Source organism: Amblyomma mixtum, chromosome 3, assembly GCF_055824585.1.
Source record: "Amblyomma mixtum isolate Tamu chromosome 3, ASM5582458v1, whole genome shotgun sequence".
Classification (NCBI taxonomy): domain Eukaryota; kingdom Metazoa; phylum Arthropoda; class Arachnida; order Ixodida; family Ixodidae; genus Amblyomma; species Amblyomma mixtum.
In genome coordinates, this window is record NC_143014.1 from 71,385,212 (window position 1) to 71,406,293 (window position 21,082).

General features: G+C 42.8%; 1 protein-coding gene across 1 annotated transcript in view; it reads right to left on the reverse strand.

Moving 5' to 3' along the window:
* Positions 1–39: 39 nt before the first annotated feature.
* The window catches only part of LOC149350546 (uncharacterized), a 43,159-nt gene continuing 22,116 nt past the window's right edge, over positions 40–21,082 (reverse strand). Inside the window, exons 5-9 of the mRNA XM_089579600.1 lie at positions 20,576–20,878; positions 15,517–15,721; positions 13,418–13,513; positions 11,009–11,047; positions 40–3,383 (exon numbers count right to left, since the gene is read on the reverse strand). Coding sequence (XP_089435726.1) covers positions 3,268–3,383; positions 11,009–11,047; positions 13,418–13,513; positions 15,517–15,721; positions 20,576–20,878 — 759 coding nt within the window. The 3' untranslated portion in view covers positions 40–3,267. The remainder of the gene's footprint in view (positions 3,384–11,008; positions 11,048–13,417; positions 13,514–15,516; positions 15,722–20,575; positions 20,879–21,082) is intronic.

Sequence of the window (21,082 nt, forward strand, 5' to 3'; positions counted from 1 at the left end):
GGCAGTGCCCTGTCAATAACAAGCAAAAGCACACAACAATAGACAAAAGTGGCATCTGTATTGTACAAATTATACACATGGCTGGCAATTTACACAAGCAAGGCCAAATGCACTGTTGCAGAGGATGATGGAGATGCATGCAATCCAATAACAAATAACACATTAAACTACAAACATGTACCTTTTCTTCTTGCATATGGTACACTGTAGTTTTCTGCAACGTAGGAAAATAGTGTTTCTTCCTTACACTGCATAAAAGGACATAAATGCCATATTTTACACTAGTAACTGACATAATGCACAAAGCAACAAGTATGAGAGATGGGCTATTTGCAGCTGCTTAGCAGATAATTTATTAAAAAAAAAGTCCAACACTGATGTCTCAACATGGAAATGATGCACACATATACATGAACATATGAAGAGTATAAAGCAAATACAACTGAAGAGGTTCACACATGTACACATAATCACATTATGAAGTATTTACCTGAATACTCTGAAAATAAAATATGACGGACAGCACTTTACACACACATGAAAATGCACACACTCACACACAATAAAGACGACCAATTCACGCTTGCTTACACATGCGACTACATATGCAACTCCTTAAGTAACTCTTTCCTACCCACACCAAACATAAAGATGGCATCCGCACATGACAGAGCTGGTCAGTGCAGGAAACAAACACAAGACAACATTCATGAAAAGTTCAAAATAACAAAAAGGGGAAGGGGAGGGATAAGAGCAGCTGTAGTGTGCTATTTGAACTGCACACATCATCAACCTTAGAGCTCCCTGAAAAGCTGCACAGTTATCAATAACTCTCCATGTACGTTTTGCTGTAATTCACTTTATATAGGTTGAACAGCAGGAATGTGACATGGCTGCTCACACGGCGCTGCTTGCAAAGCATCTTTTTTTTGGTGTGTGTACGGGTACGTGAATGTACAGTCGTCCACATACCTGTCTAGAGTGCTCGAATGGCACATCGGGGAGCATACTTCTGTTATTTACGAGTGGCCTAGGGCTCGAAACTTGACCTCATCGTGTTTGATCATTCCCATATATCGTAAGGCTATATGGGCCCACCAGGCAGTGGCGATTGCCATAAGTGCACAACAGAGCATGCTGCTTGAGCCCTCTAGACAGGTGTGTGGACTGTAGATGCACGCACATATACAAACACACACACAAAAAGATTTCAACAAGCATTGTAAGAACCAAACTGAATGATGTGGGCTGACCTTTAAAATTAAGCAAAAAAAATAATCAATTTCCATGCCAATTCCGTTTTTAGAGTACACATAAGATGTTGCAACACCATGAAATGGTTCTATGAGCAGCTCCATGTATCTCTGATCACACTAAGAGGAGAGAGAGAACAACCACCAAAAAGCTGAAATTCCACACCCAAAAAAATATTGGTGCTCCAGATGAAATGAAAACAATGCAGCACCTGAAGTAAACTATGTATACTGTAGCACAAAAACCAAGTGCTCGTTTATGCAAACAAGCATGCGTAATGTTTTTAACAGTGCTATGGCAGGATTAAAAACAATTTTCATCCATTAAACAGTTAATTACTTGATAAAACTAGTCGAACATTAGTGATGTGGCCAATGATGAAAAACTGCAGCAAAAACAGCATTATAAATCAACCAATTGCAGAGCACAAAAAAAAATTTCCATTTAATTTTTTTTTGCTAAGCTGCAAAGAAAACATTTTGTGGTTAAATGAATCTTTAGGGCCCCCCAATATCCGAACTGCTCCTTTTGCATAATAAAAAGTTTGTATTAAGATGTAATCCCTTCTTTAGACAGTGCAATGTATAACATCTGTCTCACAGCTCAACAACCTTCTAATAGGCATTTTTGTCTTGCCAAGAGTTAAAAAAAAAGAACTGATGGGTTGATATGCACTAACAGGACAAAGAACATATTAGTCATGCCAAAACACCACAAAAAAAAAAGTACATTCGTGTCATATACTTTCAGAGATGGTTCGACAAGTTTCGACCGAACACATCCATAGTTCAGAAACTGAATGCATAGACACAAAGCAAACTGTTTTGTTAAGACCTGCCAGAGGAGGCAAGGTTCAGCACTGATGGACGCTCCAGATGAGGTCTAACAAATGAAAATGTGTTTCTATCCGATGTACGAAACTTTTGGCAGTTTTGACTAAGAACTGGCCAAAACATTTTGCAGCAGAGGGTGTTTCTCACTGCAAAAAAATTAACACAATGCAAGTTAACAAGGAATAATTACAATATACGATTCCTGTAGATTCTTTGGAAAGTGACGTCTTTGGTCCATGCAGCGAGGAGAAATGCATGTACAAATGACAGGGAAGCAGTGTTCTAAAGATATTTCGTACATCTTGTTCCATGAAATAAACATTCGCATTAATTTGCTTCGTAAATTATTTATGCATTTTACATGAATGGGTCAAGCCTTTGACACATAACAGGTTCAAGGGTTTAACAAAATAAATACTACTTCCAGAAAAACAAAAGACCACTGTATGGGCCCACCACAACGCTTCAAATGAACTAATGCAAAATGTAAATGTACATCAGGTAACACAAACAGGCCTGCATAAAACAGCCAACAACACAATCATAACACCGGCAATGTTTCTCCTCCAAGGTCATAACCTTCGTATCTTAAAGGAACTTAGATTGCAACACCAGAGTAATTTGCAGCATAACTTTTATGTAATGATGATGACACTCGGTTTTCATGGCAAAGGGCAACTGAGGAGAATGCTTTTAGTCACAACTGTCACATACAAGTAACACAAAATTCACATGCATGCGAAAAACACAAATTATGGCCAATAACTGTACCTCATTACCTTCCATCTCACTTTCATCACTTGTGTGAACTCCCACAAGTAATCGTGACATTGGCTGGAGACAAATTTTAACACATTTATTACAAACAATAAAAGAAATATCACACAACTCTGCAACAGCTTGAACCCAACCTGCATAATGACTAAGAGGGGCCTTTACAGCTGAGTGTAGCCTCATTAAGAGCCTGGGCAAAGGTATCTACCAAATATCAGCACACCTCTGCTCACGCCACAACATTGCCAGGCAGTTCAAAAGCCACGCAGTTCAAAAGCCAGGCAGTTCAAAAGCCAGGCAGTTCAAAAGCCAGGCAGTTCAAAAGCCAGGCATGAGAAGAAAGTTGCTAAAATCTGGTCAATCAATAAAAATCAGAGAGCAACAACACATCAACCTTGATGGCCAGTCACAAAGGTAAGATCTCATAAAGGTCGCAGATGCCTTCATTGTCATCAAGGTTGAAGAAGTAGTCCCGCTCACTAAGTGGAGGACTAAGGCACAGGAATGGTGACGATGAGGACGCTAAAGAAAGAAAAGAGAAAACCCGACCTTTAAATAACACAGCAGATAAAAAAGCCAAATTCCTACCACTATATCAACTTTCTATCTTTGAAACATTAAGCCCTGTGTGGCGAAAAAAAAAAAAAAAAAACAGCATGCATAGGATTTTTTCCACACCATGCTAAATGTCTCAAAAATGAAGCACCAACTAGCCTCATTTCTTGCTCAGCCTTACCTTACGAACTGGGTGACATGATAAGGGCACAGCTTTGAAATGTTTGCTATATCCTTGAAAGAGAAATGCCACTTACAACCAGAGGTGAAATAAAAACAAATAATCTGCATGCAAAATTTATTATTTTACCCATAGTGATCTGTGTGGCTCCATGCACCAAAGGAAATGAGGTAACGATCAGCTATACAACGTTGTTTCACCCCAGGTTTTAGGCCCCAGCCAGTTTCACTCTTTCACCACTCGGTATCTCACGTACTGTCTGGCTAATAAATGTAGCCCTGGCTGCCTTGCAGGGAACATTTCTCGTGACACACAAAGAGCCATGGTTCCTCCCAGGTGACATGCCATGAAGGCATTTTCACTGGAACCATACCTTAACCCATCACGCTGAATGCCTTAGCCCTATGCCATTAGCCCTATGCCCTATGCCAAGTTTGGTTTGGTTTATTGGTGTTTAACGACCCGAAGCAACTCAGGCTATGAGGGACGCTGTAGTGAAGGGCTCTGGAAATTTCAACCACCTGGGTTCTTTAACGTGCACTGACACTGCACAGCATACGGGCCTCTCGAATTTCGCCCTTATCGAAATTCGTCCGCCGCAGCCGGGATCGCACCCGCGTCTTTCGGGTCAGCAGCCGAGCGCCGTAACCGCTGAGCCACCGCGGAAAGAAGGCCTGTAATCTGACCCTCAATGCTTTGCTCCTATACTGTGCCCACAGACCTTTGATGTCCTTCACAGCCATACTACAAGGGCTGTTCAATAGGTTCTGCTTCGTACTCTGTAACGCGTTTATTAATTGTTAAAATTCAAAGGTGTTACATTCCAAAGAAAGCTTGCGATGTCCTCTTTCAAAAGAACAGTTCATTTTTGACGTTATTCGCATCCACCAACAATGAGGCGCCTGCATAATTGCTACACCAGTGTTTGCATGCCATCAGAGAAGAATGAAGCTGGCTGCTGGCGACACCAACTACACATTGCATTAGCGAACTTACCGTCGGACACAAAATGCGTGCCTTTCAGATGTTCCTTCAGCTTTGACAACTGCAACAAGTCACATTGCGCTAAGACCTGACTATCTGGAATTCCAGATGGGTGCCTCATCAGCTGACAGTTGACATGACAACGCTTGGCCACATGCGCATTGGGAGACAACTGCCGCATTGAAGGAGCTGCAGTACAGAGGTGTTATGGCGCCCCAACCCTACAGTCCGGACTTGGTGCCATGTGACTTGTTGCTGTTAGCAAAGTTGAAGGAACATCTGAAAGGCACGCACTTTGTGTCTGACTGTAAGTTCGCTAATGCAATGTGTAATTGGTGTCGCCCCAGCCTCATTCTTCTCTGACAGCACGTATATACTAGCGTATAGATGATGCAGGTGCCTCACTGTTGGTGGTGATAACGTCAAAAATGAACTGTTTTTTCAAGAGAAGACATTTCAAGCTTTCTTTTGAATGTGACATCTTTGTATCTGAATAATTAATAAATGCATTGTAGACTAGGAGGCGAAACTTGCTGAACAGCCCACATAAACCGCTAAATACCACCTGCTCCTTCGAAGCTTACCCGCCAGCCTTACTGCTACAAGAAGAAACGACTGCACCAATCACAAAGTCATCTCCGAGCGCTTTCATTTACAGCTGTAATGCCCAGCTAACCATCACTCCTACCTTGCCCACTGTTTCAACCAACCAACAGCAGGTCACTATTGATGCCCATTCACCTGACAAAGGTTACCGCTGCCTTCAACGGCACAGGACTTTGGTGTGTAGGATCCTTTGCACTGCAGATTATTGAAGGCTTCCTATTATGTGCAGCTGTGCACTGCCTCCGACATGCTAGGGCATGTCAGTTAATACTGGTGTCACATGGGCACTTTCAAATGAGACAGAGACAATCCAGATCAAACTCAATGCACATTCGGCGTTGCTACACGGCCAAATCAATCGTGATCGAGCCCAACCCTGCTCAACCAAAATACAGTTCCTGAAGCGCGTTCGAGGGCTGCTGCCCTAGGGCTCAAGAAACAATCAAACGCAAAATAAATATGAAGTGTACAGAAAGGTATCTATACAAAAGCTACGAAATTTTAAAATGGTTTTATTCATTCAGTAGGATTTGATTTTCAAAACTGTGTTCACACTGACAATGCTGCCTGCCTGCCTGGGTGGTAAACAAACATAACATCAACGTGCACAGGCCAGTGGTATATATTTGTTTGCCTTCATTTATACAAATACATGGGCACGCAGCGCCACCTGTTGTTTAGCAGGCCAAATCACCGATCGGGATCGAGTGGGAATGTGCAGCAGCATTGCATATGGAGCATGCTCAGAACTTCAATCAGGATTGAGCTCGATCAGGATCGGAAGTGCCCATGTGACAGCAGTGTAAGGCTCTTAATGGGGTTAGTTGGTTACTGTATCCACACACATTAACTAGCTCAAAAAAAGAAAGAAAAGAAAGAAACAGACAGCAGAGATGCAACAGGACACACACTAGACTTGAAACTTATTTTCACTGCAGGATAGGAATGTTTATACAGCAATTTTTTTTTCTCTCATTCTTGCATCACTGGTGCCACCTATCCATGGTGGCTTCTCTGGGAAACCTATCCATGATGGCACCAGCCACCATGGATACAGCATGTCATAGGGATAGAGTACGTCAACCTAGCAGCAGCGTTGAATGAAAAGTTCTGTGCCTAAATGCCAAGGAGCCCCATTGAAATTACTTTTTTTTTTTCTATAGAAAGGGAACTTTTTTGCATAGTCCCCACCAAGTTTCTGGAAATGACTTGCTACTCTCTGTCAGCAGCCGTGAACATAACTCGTAACAGCAAGCTTTAGCAACACTCACTATGTTGAAAAACCCACAAATCTGTTACCAGAGTCCGTATTCAGCCTTTTGTCGTTTTGGAAACTGTCGTTCCTAAAGCCGTTGTTTTCGACCACACCTGACTGGTCAAATAGCCAGAAGCGGATGTCAGTTCGGTTGCAACTGTGAGCGGCGGCACGATGTCACTATGTACCAGTTGCCTCAGCAAAATGCCCAGCAGCATTACTGCTCTTTGCCAATAAACGAAACACAACAAAAGAATAATTCAGCCACGTTTTTGTTATGCATTAGATGCCACAGTAAAGAGCTAATAAAAAGCTACTTCATTTATCCAGTGGGCTCAATAAATAAAAACAATATATCAGACATTATTTTCTGCACCGTAAAAGCCAGAGGTGTGCTTAAAAATAAAAATAATGCACACAACTGCACATAGATTTTTTGCAGTGACAGATGGCGGTTGCTGTAGTCGCTGATGGTAAATAAGACAGCTAAGTTGTTCACACAACACAGTGCTTTATATTTAGCATTAGGGGAAAAAGCAGCGGAAATGATTTGTGGCATGCACTCACTCGCTACACAATGCACGCTTGCTGCTGAGCTGAACCAGCAAGTCACCATAACAACTTGCATCTGCAACATTGCTAAACTTAAAGGTGCACTAAAGAGGAACCTAAACTCGTCTTTTTACCATGGAAACTCAATCTACATGTTCCGAGCATTCTTAGAAACTTCGAATTATTGTCCTGTGTGGCCGATTTCCCTAATTAAATCTTGGAATAGCCGCAACGATGTCCTTGTGATCAAAGAAAACTTAGCATGGCCTTCGTTTTGCTCCGACTCTGCCATGCTTTCTTCTCATCTAGTGATCCCAGTGATTTCCACTGGCTGACTTACTTTGCATTTCTGATCCACTGGAAGCGAAGGGAAGAATATGGCCATTACACGCCTCATGCCAATATATCAGAACTGGTAGTCCATATCGTGCCATGGCAACCCTGTAGTATTCTGGATGCGAATTGGCGATTTTGTTGGCTGTGGCCCTCACTTATTTCAGCTTCAGACGCTCACGTAATGGAAAGCCTTTAATAACACATATCACTTACAACACTGCGTGCTGAAGCCATTAAGAATAATATGAACCGTTTCTAGAAATTCACCTATAAGCTGGGAGCAGTTATAATGCAAACAGTGCAGATAAAGGTATCAGCAAGAGTGTTGATCAGTCACCTCATCATTTTGGATATGACAATGTGCAGATTCAATGATGTCTCACAGCCAAGCCAGCAGACAAAAAGAAGGAAGTAACACAGGCATGCACACTGCAGACTTTTTAAGATGGTGATTAAATTTGGTGAAAGCTGTACCACAGACTTTGGAGATATCAAATGTGGTTGGACAGTCTTAAGGCCGACCTCACATATTATTGTACGGTTGATCACTGAAACAGTAGCGACTAATTTAATTCATTCAGGGTCTAATTTGCCGCTTCATTGCAAGGGCTGCGGTGGGGGCTCATGCAGGCCCATGACGTGTACATGTTGCCCGTGAACTGAAAGAAGCCTTTTTTGTTAGAAAAAAGGGCCTGAATTGTGCCAGTGATGCTTTGGTCTTTCGGTATAAAGCTGAAGAAAGCTTTTTAGAAAGATTTACATGAGTAAGCAACAAATGTATGGGTGTTGGTTTTTTCTGCTGTGGTCTGTTGTCTTCATTGCATGAAACCAGTTTAAAGGGTTGAATGATGTGTCATGTATTTTTCTGGTTTTAACTTTTTAGTGCATTTTTCATTCCATTTTCGTCCGAACGAATTCCATTCAAACAAGTTATTTTGGCCCTTCACACCGCGTCACATCTTTCCTTTTTTTTCTTTTTTAAAGGATCATCAGTAGCTCTCATAGCTTTTAACTTACCTCGTGTTAAAAAGGTTTTTCCCTTTTATCATTTTACGGTCTTTACCAACTTCTGATGTTTACTGCAGCTGATAGGTGTCACGGTGACCTTATATATATATCTTGTGTCTTTCAATAAAAGATTCAGTTGTCAATAGCACATCATCCTGTCTTCGTTTCACATGAATGTTTTATGTTGCGCTAACGTTCATCGAAGAATTGTTAGTTTGTTATCTCGAGGTGCAATTTATTTATTTATTTATTGTGCCCTCAGGGCCCGAAGGCATTACAGAGGGGAGTGGGGATACATAAAAAATTCAACCTAAACAGCAGCAACAAGGTGAGAAAACAAAAATGGAAGTGAAAACACAGGAAGGCAATGAGATTAGAAATGCAAAGGGGATACATTAAAACAGTGTGTAGACAGTGAAAGGCAATTTTTATACAGTAGTAAACGACACATACTCAGAAAGAAACATTAAGGACTTTACGAAATGCAATATTATCAGAAATACCTGCGATGTCTTGGGGAAGGTGATTCCAGCTGACACAAGTTCGGGGTACGAATGAGTCATGAAAACATTTGGTGTGACAAGATGGGATTCCAACTTTATGACGGTGATCACGCGTGATGATATGTAACATGGTCTTGATAGTAACTTAGGTTTGAGAAAGCTGTTGTGGTAAATTTTATGAAAAAGACACAATGAGGCTATTGATCTGCGGTGGGAAAGAAGTAGTAGGGACAAACTTGATTTCATGGCGGTTACACTGCTTGTTCGGTGATAATTAGAAAGAATGAAACGGCATGCGTGGTTCTGCACAGTTTCCAAATCTGAAACGAGTGAATCGATGCCAGGGCTCCAGACAGATGCAGCATATTCTAACTTGGACCGTACCAATGTTTTATAAAGTAATAATTTTATTGAACTAGATGAACGTGAGAAATTTCTGCGAAGGTACCCAAGCATGCGATCAGCGTTATTTATTATGTATTCGACGTGAGTTTTCCATGACAGGTTGGAAGAAACGTAAACACCCAGATATTTATAAGATGACACGGTTTCGAGAGACACGTTGTTAATTTGATTAGAAGAAGGGGCATTAGAGAGACGATAAATGCGTACATGTTTACACTTATTAATGTTTAGTTGCATGTTCCAAATAAAACACCAGTCAAGTACCTTGTTAATATCGGATTGAAGAATTATACAATCATTACACTCTTACAAATAGTTCAGCAAATGATAACGGAAAGGTCACCTGAACAGCCAGGCAAAATACCGTATTTACTCGCATAATAGGCGCACCCCTAGTTTGGCCGTGAAAAATCAGATTTTTTTATTTCCGTGCATAATAGGTGCACCCCGAATTTGGCACTGTGATCAATACTGTATTTATATGATTGCAAGCCCCACGGGATGTGCCAACGTCATGGGTCTAGTGACGTCTGTTATCACGATTTTATTTTCAAAATCGGTCACTACGAGGACACTAATCGGCCCGCGAATTTTAAAAAACATGGTTTTCAAAAATTCATAACAAAATTGCCGGCTCAGCTCTGAAGACTCACACTTGGTGTGAATGCTTCTTAGCATCATTTCGAAGCACTGAAAACATTTACAAGCGACTTTCAATTCGTTGCATAGTCCCTTTAAGGTGCTTGCCCGTCATGCTAAAATAACGCGCAGTGGCAGCACACGAAAGCCAGAACTATGATGAACTAACATGCTACCACAAATCCCAGGCCTTTGACACTCACAGACAGCACCTCCTCTATTTTTACATAAAATAAAATAAAAATAGAGGAGGCGCTGCCACAGAAAACTGGAGGTGGTGATGCTGATGCTGATATAAATACTGAAAGCTCGTGGCGAAGGAAAAAGTTTATGATGATGATGAGCTTGGCCTCGGGCGCCATCCGTGGGCGGCACCTTGAAGCTCCTGTGCACGTGTGTGCACTCCGCGATCAAGCACACGTTGCTCACAGCCAGAGCTGATCGCGGAAACCATGGTGCGTGCATTTCGAAGGCTATTCCTGTGTGGGTTGTGGAAAGTTTGGATGCGGCCCTACAAGGATCTTTTCTTTTTAAATGTTTCCTTCAGGAAAACAGGGTGCAGCCCGTACACAGGTGCGTTCATGCGGTATGTGCAACTTTGCGAGTCGAAAAATTTCCGGAAATTTTACCCCACCCTGAACTTTGAGCCCGATTTTCTGAAAAAAATAAAAAATAAATAAAAGCGGCTATTACACGAGTAAATGCGGTATAAACTTGGGGAGTTATAGATACTCGATTTTTCAACTTCCTATATTTTATACTGTAGCCTGCATTTCAATGTATGGTACATTTCACAACAGTGGGCTACGCAAAGCAGTGCTCACCCGTCTGATAAGAAAATGGAAGGTGACATATTGTCACCGCGAACCGGTTGAGAGTTTAAGGAAGAACTTTAGGCACAAAAGCACAGGTAGGGCAGGCACAACTCAGCCAACCAACGCACGAGTGGAAGGAAGACAGACGCCAGTGAACCCAGTCCAACCACATGGCAGCACCAGTAAGTGGCCAACAGTGTGGCAACATGATCACAACTGCAGCATAATATTCAAGAACTACAGAAATGTAAATGAGTGCAAGCAGTGTGCTATTTGGAAGAGTGCGACTAAAAGATTTTGCGACTTACCATTTTCAAGGATTTCATCCGAGTCACCCAGATTCATCTCTGAAAAAAAAAAAAAAATATATTTATACACAGTGTACCTGATTAGTAACCACTGTGAAAAAGGTAGCTGACTACATACTAAACGCCAGTCTATAAAAAAAAAATGTTGTAGAGCCCAGGACAATTAGTAACGTGCACTACATTTGGATGCTTGCTTTTATCACAACAAAACCCTTCCACACCAACAATCAAAGGCTTTCAGCTTGACTTTCTGGACACCTTAAGCTTGTGTCAGGTCCTTCCTTCTACAGTCGAACCCGGATATATCGAACACGCATATTTAGAATTATTGGCTATATCGAACACGCAGATTACCCCTTGAAAATACTATGTAAAAGTATAGGACAGTTGCGTTGTATATCGAATTCCATTTTCGCCGGACATTGGATATATCGAACGCCGCGCCGCACCCCTGGAAGGTGCGCTTTCCTGAAAGACATTCCTGACCGGTCCTCAGCCGCCTCAGTGGAGAACATTTCCGCGGTCAGTCAGCAGGCGCAGGGCCTTTTTTTTTTTTTTGTTCCCCCGTTTTCGCACCCCACAGGCGCGAGCTTTCCCGCTCCTCCTGTACCGCCGGCGTGTGCTTGGGCAAGGTCATTGGAGCTCAGCGAAGAGAGTGGGCGGCATGAAGACGCGCGGCGACGTTTCCAAGCCACACCTCCTGGGGAAAGGAAGAGGGAGAAAACGGTTGCTCGCGGGCACGGTGTAATGCTCGCGGGTCTGGGAATAAGAGAGCTCAAAAAAAAAAAAAGCGAAGCCCAGAGCGTCGATCTTTATCCGTGCTCTTTCTTTTCCCTCCGTCATTCCTTCGCAGCCGGGTTGACTGCATGGTTGACTGCCGCTCGCATAGGCTTCGCTCGGACCGCTCCAGCTGCGCCTCGCGTGTTTTTCTTGTGTGGCTGTGTTTCAACGCGCGACGTGAAGCAGGTCACAGTAGCCAACTGTTTTGGCGAGGCAGGCCTTGAAGTGGCCGGAGCTGAATGTCCGGAAGATTTAGATCACGATGAGTGCTTGGACGACGCGTTTCACGACTTGTCCAATTTTCCCGGCGCCGTTCCGTCCGAAGTGACTGTTGAGGACTTTATTAACGCTGACAGCGAAGTTCAAGCGGTAGCCAACCTCGCTGATGAGGACACTGTGGCCGGAATAGCTGGCGTTCAAGACGCCGATTCCAGCGACGACGAGGGCAACTGCGTTGTCGAAGAAACGCGTCCGTGCACAGCCACTGAACTGGCGTCAGCGTTCAGCCTGATTCACCGCGGTTGCGGCGAAATGGATGGCATTGGGCTCTCGCACCTGGACAGTCTCGAGAAGATCGAGACCAGTGTTTTGAACTTTGTTTCCCAGAGGAAAAAGCAGAGCAAAATTAGTGATTTTTTTTCCGCGAAATAAAGCGCTTTCACATAGCGTGCCCATACTATGTGATTCGCGGCTGTTCCAAACGGTAAGCCACAGTTTGTTATGATCGCGAGTGCAGTTTTAGCCTATATCTGTATATCGAATTTTCGCTATATCGAACTATTTTCCGATCCCCTTTGAATTCGATATATCCGGGTTCGACTGTATGTCATTCCTGGTTACAAATCATAAGCAAATTTTTTTTTGCAATGAGGGGGCACAATGGTTAGAAAAGAAACATGGGGATTCACCACACTGAAATTAGTACAATAACCAGCTTACTTTTTTACCGGTGAAACTATTTTCACATCTTGACAGTACTTTCATTATTTCATATAACTAATCATGGAGTTAAAAATGCAATTTTATTGTAGAGGTAATTAAAGCAGCTGAATGCCCGCAACGCTGCTCGTGCAAGGTCAGAGAACTGCTCAAAATATGAGAACATATATTATTTGACTGTGCTGGTACACTGTATGCACTTGTATGCATTGTATGCACTGGTACTTGTATGCACAAGTGCATACATTTCGCATTATGACCTTTGTAGACCTTTTTAGGACATGTTCGCGAAATCTCCACGTAATTTGTGCACCCCGTTTTTGAAGTCTTAATTTTAGGAAAAAGCGCATAAATTACACAAGTAAATAAGGCAATTGTACACATCTTGGTCTTTGCCTTACAAATGAGCAGTGTCTCAGAAGGGTATTATTTTTCAAATCCAAGGTATCGTTTATTAAACCTCTGCCTCAGAGCCACTGCTGGAGACAAAGCAGCTGCAGATGCAAATGATATGGCTGGATGTCTAACAGCTGGTGCTGTGCACACTATAGATGGAAGCTGACGATGTTCATAATCTGTATCATATTTTTCAGCTAAACTACACTTTCAGTCTCGTAAGCAGCAGCTAACTTCCAATTTATTCCGATCACATCAAGTAGCTAAGTGAATCTCAAAGAAAGCAGACTATACCTCCCAAGTCAAGAAGCTCTTCAGCGGCCAAGTCCTTCTGCACATCATTGTTTCCAGTTCCAGATGACACAGCAGAAGGCTCAGATTTTTCTGAAACTGTACCCGCATTTTCTTCTAACACAGAACAATAAAAAAAAAAATACCAGTAATGCATCTCTTAAGGGGGGACACTGGTCTTGAAAAGAAAATTTTATTAATTTAGTCATAGTTATGAAATTTTCAGGGCACGTGTATTTTTGTATGCTGATTCTAGATATGTCATTTAATTTCATGTAAAACAATTTCTTGAGCACTTATGCACTTTTTATGCAAGTATTTTGTGGAGAGTTTTGAAGAAAATTTTCTGCAGGAAACTCGCTGAAATGTATGCCATTGGGTTCTCTTGACACCAAGGAATACAATAAGGGTAAAATTATCATCCTGGCTTTCATAGAAGTTGAGTAATAGGGTACTGAAGCTGCCACTTCAGAAACAGGAATACATACTTTCCTTCTCATTTCTGAAGTGACAACTTCAAAACTCTATAACTTAAGTTCTATGATAGGCAGGAAGACAATTTCACCCTTATTGTATTCCTTGGTGTCAAGAGAACCCAATGGCACACATTTCAGCGAGTTTCCTGCAGCAAATTTTCTTCAAAACTTCCCGCAAAATACTAGCATAAAAAGTGCATAAGTGCTCAAGGAATTGTTTTACATGAAATTAAATGACATATTTAGAATCGGCATACAAAAATACATATTCCCTGAAGGTTTCGTAACTGTGACTTCATTAATAAAATTTTTTTTTCAAGACCAGTGTCCCCCCTTAACATCACAGTCGAACACATTTGTACACAAACAACAAGCATGGCTTTGAATGAGTGGAATCAGTAATAAACATGATGACGATTAAGCAGGACATCAAAGGTGTCCTGTCCAGAAAGAGAGAACAGATAACTTACAACTTCTGCTCTTGTGTCAAGAAGAAAAAAGACTGCCAAATTACGTGTGCGGCAGTACCTTAAACTAGGTGACATTTTGTCATTTCCATCTTGTTTCTTTACTACAAAAAAAGAAATATGATGCAAGTATGCAGCTGCAGGCATGCACCACTTCACTTCTGTTTTCAAGCCTGTATCAGAAGTTCAACTTCTGTGAGTAATTCATGTACAGGTTTCCTCCAAAATGAAAGGGAACAAAGTTTGAACATTCAATTAATGAATACTCTGTAATTATGTGTGACATGCACACTTTTTTGTTTCTAGCTAGTTTTCCTTTTGGCCTTTAGTACCCAACAGTCACTTTCAACTTTAGTAGAAAAATAACCAAAAAATCCATCTTCTTGCGTATACTGGCTGTTTCCAATTATCGCATGCAGGTAGCAAACAGCAACGCTCTATATTCTTTTCTTTTTGCACCAGACTACATCTTTCACCCGCATAAGAATCAGTCAAAAAAGGAACCAATCGCGCTAACTGCCAAGCAACACAAGCAACATGATCAGGAGCCCAGCGACTAAGCCAGCTGAGTTGATATGGCGTCGGCGTGGCCAGTGTGCCCATGCTTATTGTACTGCCAACGGCAGTGCTACATTCTCACCTAGCAGCGCCGGTGAGGAACGGCGCCACGCGCTGCCAAAGGAAGGCACCGCTGTCTTTACATCTCCCTGTTCTAGCCATCCTAGCACTGTCGGCATTGTCTTTTTTTGTTCGAAAAAACAAGTTGTATATTTTGAAGTTTCATATTTTCCAGCGACAATACTGCTCCGATTTTATTCCCCTGCACTTTCTGTGAGAACTCCATGTCCGAGAGCACACACTGCTGCCACTCGAAGGCCCCCGAAATCTCGACAAAGTTCTGCACTGCTCCGCTTACCCGATGGTCATCGAAGCTGCCCGTGTAGCAGCACTCAATTAGCCTTTGAGTCGATACATTATCAGTTCAAGGACTTTCAAAATGGCTAATGTGATGAGGGAATTACTTTGAGCCACAGCAAAAAAAAAAAAAAATGTTGCCTGGACAGTCATTATTTGCTTGGTAGCTATCAAAATAGTTCAAATGTTTTTGTAACAAAGGCATTTTTTCACTTCAAACAGTGTTATCTTGAGCCAAACTTACTAGGTGAGAGACGTGAGCGGTCCGATGTCTCCGTGACCTTTGCAATGGAGGCAGCTGCAGCCCTCTGGCTCCGAGTTACCAAGGGACTTGACTGAGGACTGGCACTCGGAAGAGATTTACGAGGCGAGCTACGAGGCGAGTTTCGAGTTGTCATGCGTGTCACTGGTGCCTCTACAGGCATCTCCTTTGCTCTCTTGATTGCACCCTGCACACATGCACCAAAGAAAAGCAAATACCAGATATAAGGGCACTTTATCTTTACATCACGCTTTTATGCAACAAGATCACATTCAAAGAAACCAATACCGTCAATAAAGACTCGACGCTATAAGACTAATGCATCAAACAGTACATCAGATAAATCAAGTGAGACAAATGAGTCAAGCATGTCATCTTAAATTTCTGTATGCACTTGTCTAAGCATAGCTTCTGCGTCCAGCTAACTTATCTTCTACTGAATCAGGACATTGAGTGCAATAATTACTGCCATTCACAGGCAGCATATTTGAAAATTGTAATTATGACAATTATAATGCTGCAAAGCAGGCAAAGAAAAAAAAGAGCTGACAGGTTTCTTCAAGTCGCAATTGTAAAAATGTTTACAAAAAGAGCCAACAGTTTCTGGGGTCAAGGAAAGCGTAGGAAATACTACTATTTTTTTATTACGGTTTAATTATTAGAAAACGAAATTGGGAAATTACTGCAGGTAAAAGATAATTTTGAGGAAAGCAGAAGAAAGGTCAATCACAGGATGCTGATTGAATCCAAACTGACAAGTTCTGCATGTTGCATATAGTTCTCTACCAATCAGGCCACAGCAACGACTGTGGCCTGGTACATAGCTGTCTTCTGTTGGCTTGTTTGTGACTGCAGCACAGAATGGCTTGCGTCAGCTCTGCTGTGAACGCTGTTCTTCTGACAGTGATGAGCACTTCGGGGGTGCTGTGTCACAGAAGGATGCACTCCACAACAAAAAATCCTGAACTCGGTACATGGAATGCTACCCAGCACTTCCATCAGATGTAACATGGTCATGACAACGCCGTGAACTATGGACGAGCTATGGACGGTCTATGGACGGTCGCATCTCGCATCACAAACAGAACGATAAAACCAAGTGCCAGCAGCTTTGAACATAACAAACAGTATCAAAATATGCAGAAATATTAATTACTGCCCTTACTATATGGCACAAAAAAACCAGCTTATTTGCAAGATGAAGGAAGTTCACCTGAAACAAAGAAATCACTGCTAGGCACAGCCCACTTTCAGCAGAAGCTGAGAGTTTGCTTTATACACAACTGTGTACACAGCGCGCCAAAGGGTTAATGGTACTAGAGCGAAAAGCTCTACTCCTCCCATGTTGAGCCTGAAGGTCGTCTGGATCTTAGATTTGACCTCCAATGGGAGGCGCGCCGCATGTGCAAAATCACGTGTGGCAGGTGCCTCGATCTTTTTTTTAATCGACGCCATAGCTGTTCGCTTGGCAGTCACGTCTGCCGCTACGTTGACTGCTGTTCGGCTGCTCTTCCTGGCCAGTTGCGATATGTAATGTGCCACGTAATTCGCTCTTGCACTGGGCAGTTACGCCCGCTGCTGCACCGACCGCCACTCTGGATGCTCGCTCTTGCACTTGCGGCACATGATACACCACGTGATTTGCTCTCACTGAAGTCTCGAGAAAATAAAAATGAACGAAAGCTAAACCGTGTCTAACCATGCTAAACAGAGCTTTCTTTCTGTATATCCTGGCTTAGCTGAGTTGAGCCACAGCCACTTTTTATCTAGAAATTTTCCATTTTTCTTTAAATACAAATTCCACTGATTTTTACATTAGACCAATTTCTAATCCTGAATGCGTATCCTTAAGTCACTGCCCTGCTACTGAGCCACCTAATTTCAAATTACTTTTAGCAGATTCATTCATATTACCTTTATTCTCTACACCCTAGGACTCAAGGAATGTGCCTGTATCGACAGTTGGATGGATACTGCCACATTCTAATAAAATATGTTAAATTGTTTCTACAGTTTGCCACACACCGCATGTGTCAATTACTTGATTAAATTTCTCTTTGGCAGCTTCGCGTTTTTCGACTTAGTGTCCACGAGTGCCACCCATGTTTGTAAACAGCGCTGGTTTAGAGGTGCCGTCATCTGCTGCTGTGCACGGTTCATTTATCATATTGTTTGAGGACCGTCTTCGATGCAAACCTATCAAGGGGTCTAGTTTGAACGACAGTATTTGCAAGGAGACGTAGTGCACATGTCAGCATATCGAACAACCAAGAAGCTTGAATGATTTGGAGAAATACCAGTGGATAGAGTGCCTTTTGAGGGTATGGCCGGCTTCATAACACACATTTATCGTGACGTTTTAAAAAAATAGCTTTCAAATGACACTGCATACTTTGTCCCATTCTTCTTCAAAGTACTTTCCAACTGTTACCGAATAGCCACCTCCACAGGTAATGCGTGAAACGAGAAAAATATTTCGGAAAGTTGCCCTTACGCATGTTTCTATGGGTCTCACTCCAGCCTAATACCCCCTGTCAGGGGCGATTTCCACCCACATGTACTGAGGTGTTTTAATACATCACTTTAAACTGTTTCATACTTTCAGGTTCAGTTCTAGGATGTAATCAGTTTTTGTTCACGAAAGAAAACCTCAGAGATTCACTGTCAAATTGGAAAACTACTTTGAAAACTTTTGTTTACACATATTCCTATGAGATGTAATTCCAGTTCTCATACCCATTTGGCCCAGCAGGCAACAGCAGTGCCACCGTCACAGATCAGTGCTGCTCTATACCAGGGGTGGCCAAACTGCAGCTCATTGTGGGTTCAAGTGCAGCTTTCGACTCTCTGGAATCTGTACCCTCCCCTCCCATTCCTGCTTCTAAAGGCGGCTTCCCTTATATTCTAGAAGAAAGGCACACACAAGCAGCTGTTGCCAGTCGGCGCCATCCGGCGGAGAATCCATGAAATGATGCATGTTGCAAGAAATAAAAAAAAAATTGCCACACCCCCTTTATACTGCGGCTCTTCACTAAAAAGAATATTTTTTTATTGCTCTTTGCATATGCCTGTCTGGACACCCCTGGTATACAATACAATGCTAGCCTCACAATGTAGGCAGGAAGGTCTATAGGCAAATGGCATCTACAGCAAAGGTTCAGTCCAAAACCATGTGCAAGCAATAGGCCTCTCTCTCTTGTAAACAACGTGACTTCAAAGGGGCATGGTCCAACCGGCAAAATGATTCACTTTCATCTCTGAACCAGTTTAAGATGTGTCAAGAGTTCCCCCGCCACCTTTCTTCACTCAATCAGAGTCACATCTGCTGCACTACGCAGTCAGAAGCCACGTTTTTCCTACCAGAAAAACCCGAGGTGCGCAAATGATGTAGTCTGGAAGAGTCTATTATCCTAGTGCCATCTCTATTAGTGATGTCCTTATAGTTTATTAGCGACGCTCACGAGGGATTACCGCTATCCTGGTTTACTCAGCTTCCAGACCACTGGGCAGCCGCACGCTGCAAAGGTGTCATGTGCACCAGCACAACTCAGCACCCCAAGGAGATAGCAGACACACTTTTTCTGTGTGTAGACTGCGAACAAGCCACTCTGCGTAGAGCCATGTTTCAAGGACTACCATACGCTTCAATACTGTTGAACATTTTTGTAGTTCTCAGTGATGCTGGCACCAAAACACTGCCCTTATTTGTTTTCAACTTTTTTCCCGACTTAATATTTTGTTTATATTCAAAATCCGCAATAAAAAAATCTGACTATCTGTAATGTTTTTTTTTTCGAAAAAATTCGACAATCAAAGGGTTACTGTATTTACTCGCATAATAGGCGCACCCCCAGTTCGGTCGCGAAAAATCAGATTTTTTTATTTCCGCGCATAATAGGCGCACCCCGAACTTGGCACTGTGATCAGTACTGTATTTACACGATTGCAAGCCGACGCCTCCCCACCCCCATAATCTTTATTTTAACGAAGTTTTTGCTTAACTTACTACTAGTCCTCACTAGTGCTGCTGCCGTCGCAGATGCTGCGGACCCACAGCACGTACAACGACATCGTGTGGAACAGGCGCACACAGTTTTCAGGGATGCTCACTTTAAACGTCTGTTTGGAAAGCTTCATCAGACGGAAAGCTTCCCGACTTAGGACCCCGAAAACCACGGCGACAGGAGTCGCATACGAAAATTTAGGCACGCTGCAGTCGCAACTGCCGCACTTCTCATCCACATCGAATTTCCGGCCTGCCGCACGCTTGCCGTGTTCGAGATTTAAGTCCCAGCCGTGTAGCTATTAAGGCACTTGTCCGTTGAGCTAAAATAGCAACACTCGGCGACAGCGCAAGAAAGCCACAACTACGATAACACGCTACAACAGAAACCGCCCCTTTGACAGCCATAAAAAACCTGGAGCTGGTGATGCTGATATGGATAGCGAAAGCTCACGGCGGACGAAAAAGTTGATGATGATGATAAGCTTGACCTTGGGCGTCATTCGTGGGCGGCACCTGGAAACTCCTGTGCGCGTGTGTGGCCTCCGCGACCAAGCGCCGTTGCTCGCAGCTGGAGCCGATCGCGGAGGCCACGGCGCGTGCATTTCAAAGGCTATTCCCCTGTGGATCGTGGAAAGTTTGGGTGCAACCCTTACACGGATATTTTTTTAAAAATTATTTCCTTCGGGAAAACAGGATGCGGCCCGTACACGGGTGCATTTATGCTGTATGTTCAATTTTGCGAGTCGAAAAATTTCTGGAAATTTTACCCCGCGTAATAGGCGCACCCCTAACTTTGAGCCGAATTTTCTGGGAAAAAAGTGCGCCTATTATGCGAGTAAATACGGTAAGTAGCCCCATCACAGCCAAATTTATCAACTTAATTTACCACAGGAATGTAGTCTGCCACAAGAATATGGAATTTGTCCCCCATTCCACGTGTCAGAAAAACAAACAAAAGCAGCATAATTTTGTAAATTTCACCAATAAAATGAACCAACAATCAGCGGAGGCACTTTGCATGCAACAACTGCTTACGTTAGGGGCCTTGGCGTCGCTCAGCTTTCGCTTCATGGGAACCTGCTGCTGGCGAGACTTGCGACGTGTCATTGGCATTGGAGGCAGAGGATTCTCATCATCATCAGACTCTCGATCCGAAGGGGCATCAGGTGGCTCGGGATCAGCTGTTATAATCTCCTCCATTTGGATGTCTTGAGCCTCTACAGGAACTTGTTTTACCAGTGACTCTTCCATTGGAGCAGCACTGGTTGCAGCTGCTGCAGCAGCAGGAGCCGCAGTTTTAGTTGTACTGGGTGCCTTCTCCTGATGGGGGAACCGCAGCTGAAATACACCACAATAGTGATGTGACTTCGTGTTCATTTGCACCTGCTTGAACACTCCAACATGACTTTTTCTATAACAAATCCTACACTGCTGGTTGAGTTGTGCAAAATACACAACTACCAGGACTAATTGCATAAAATTTCAAAGCGCTAGTGTCTCACACGTTGGTACAGTTAAAGGGACACTGAGGAGAAATTGAAG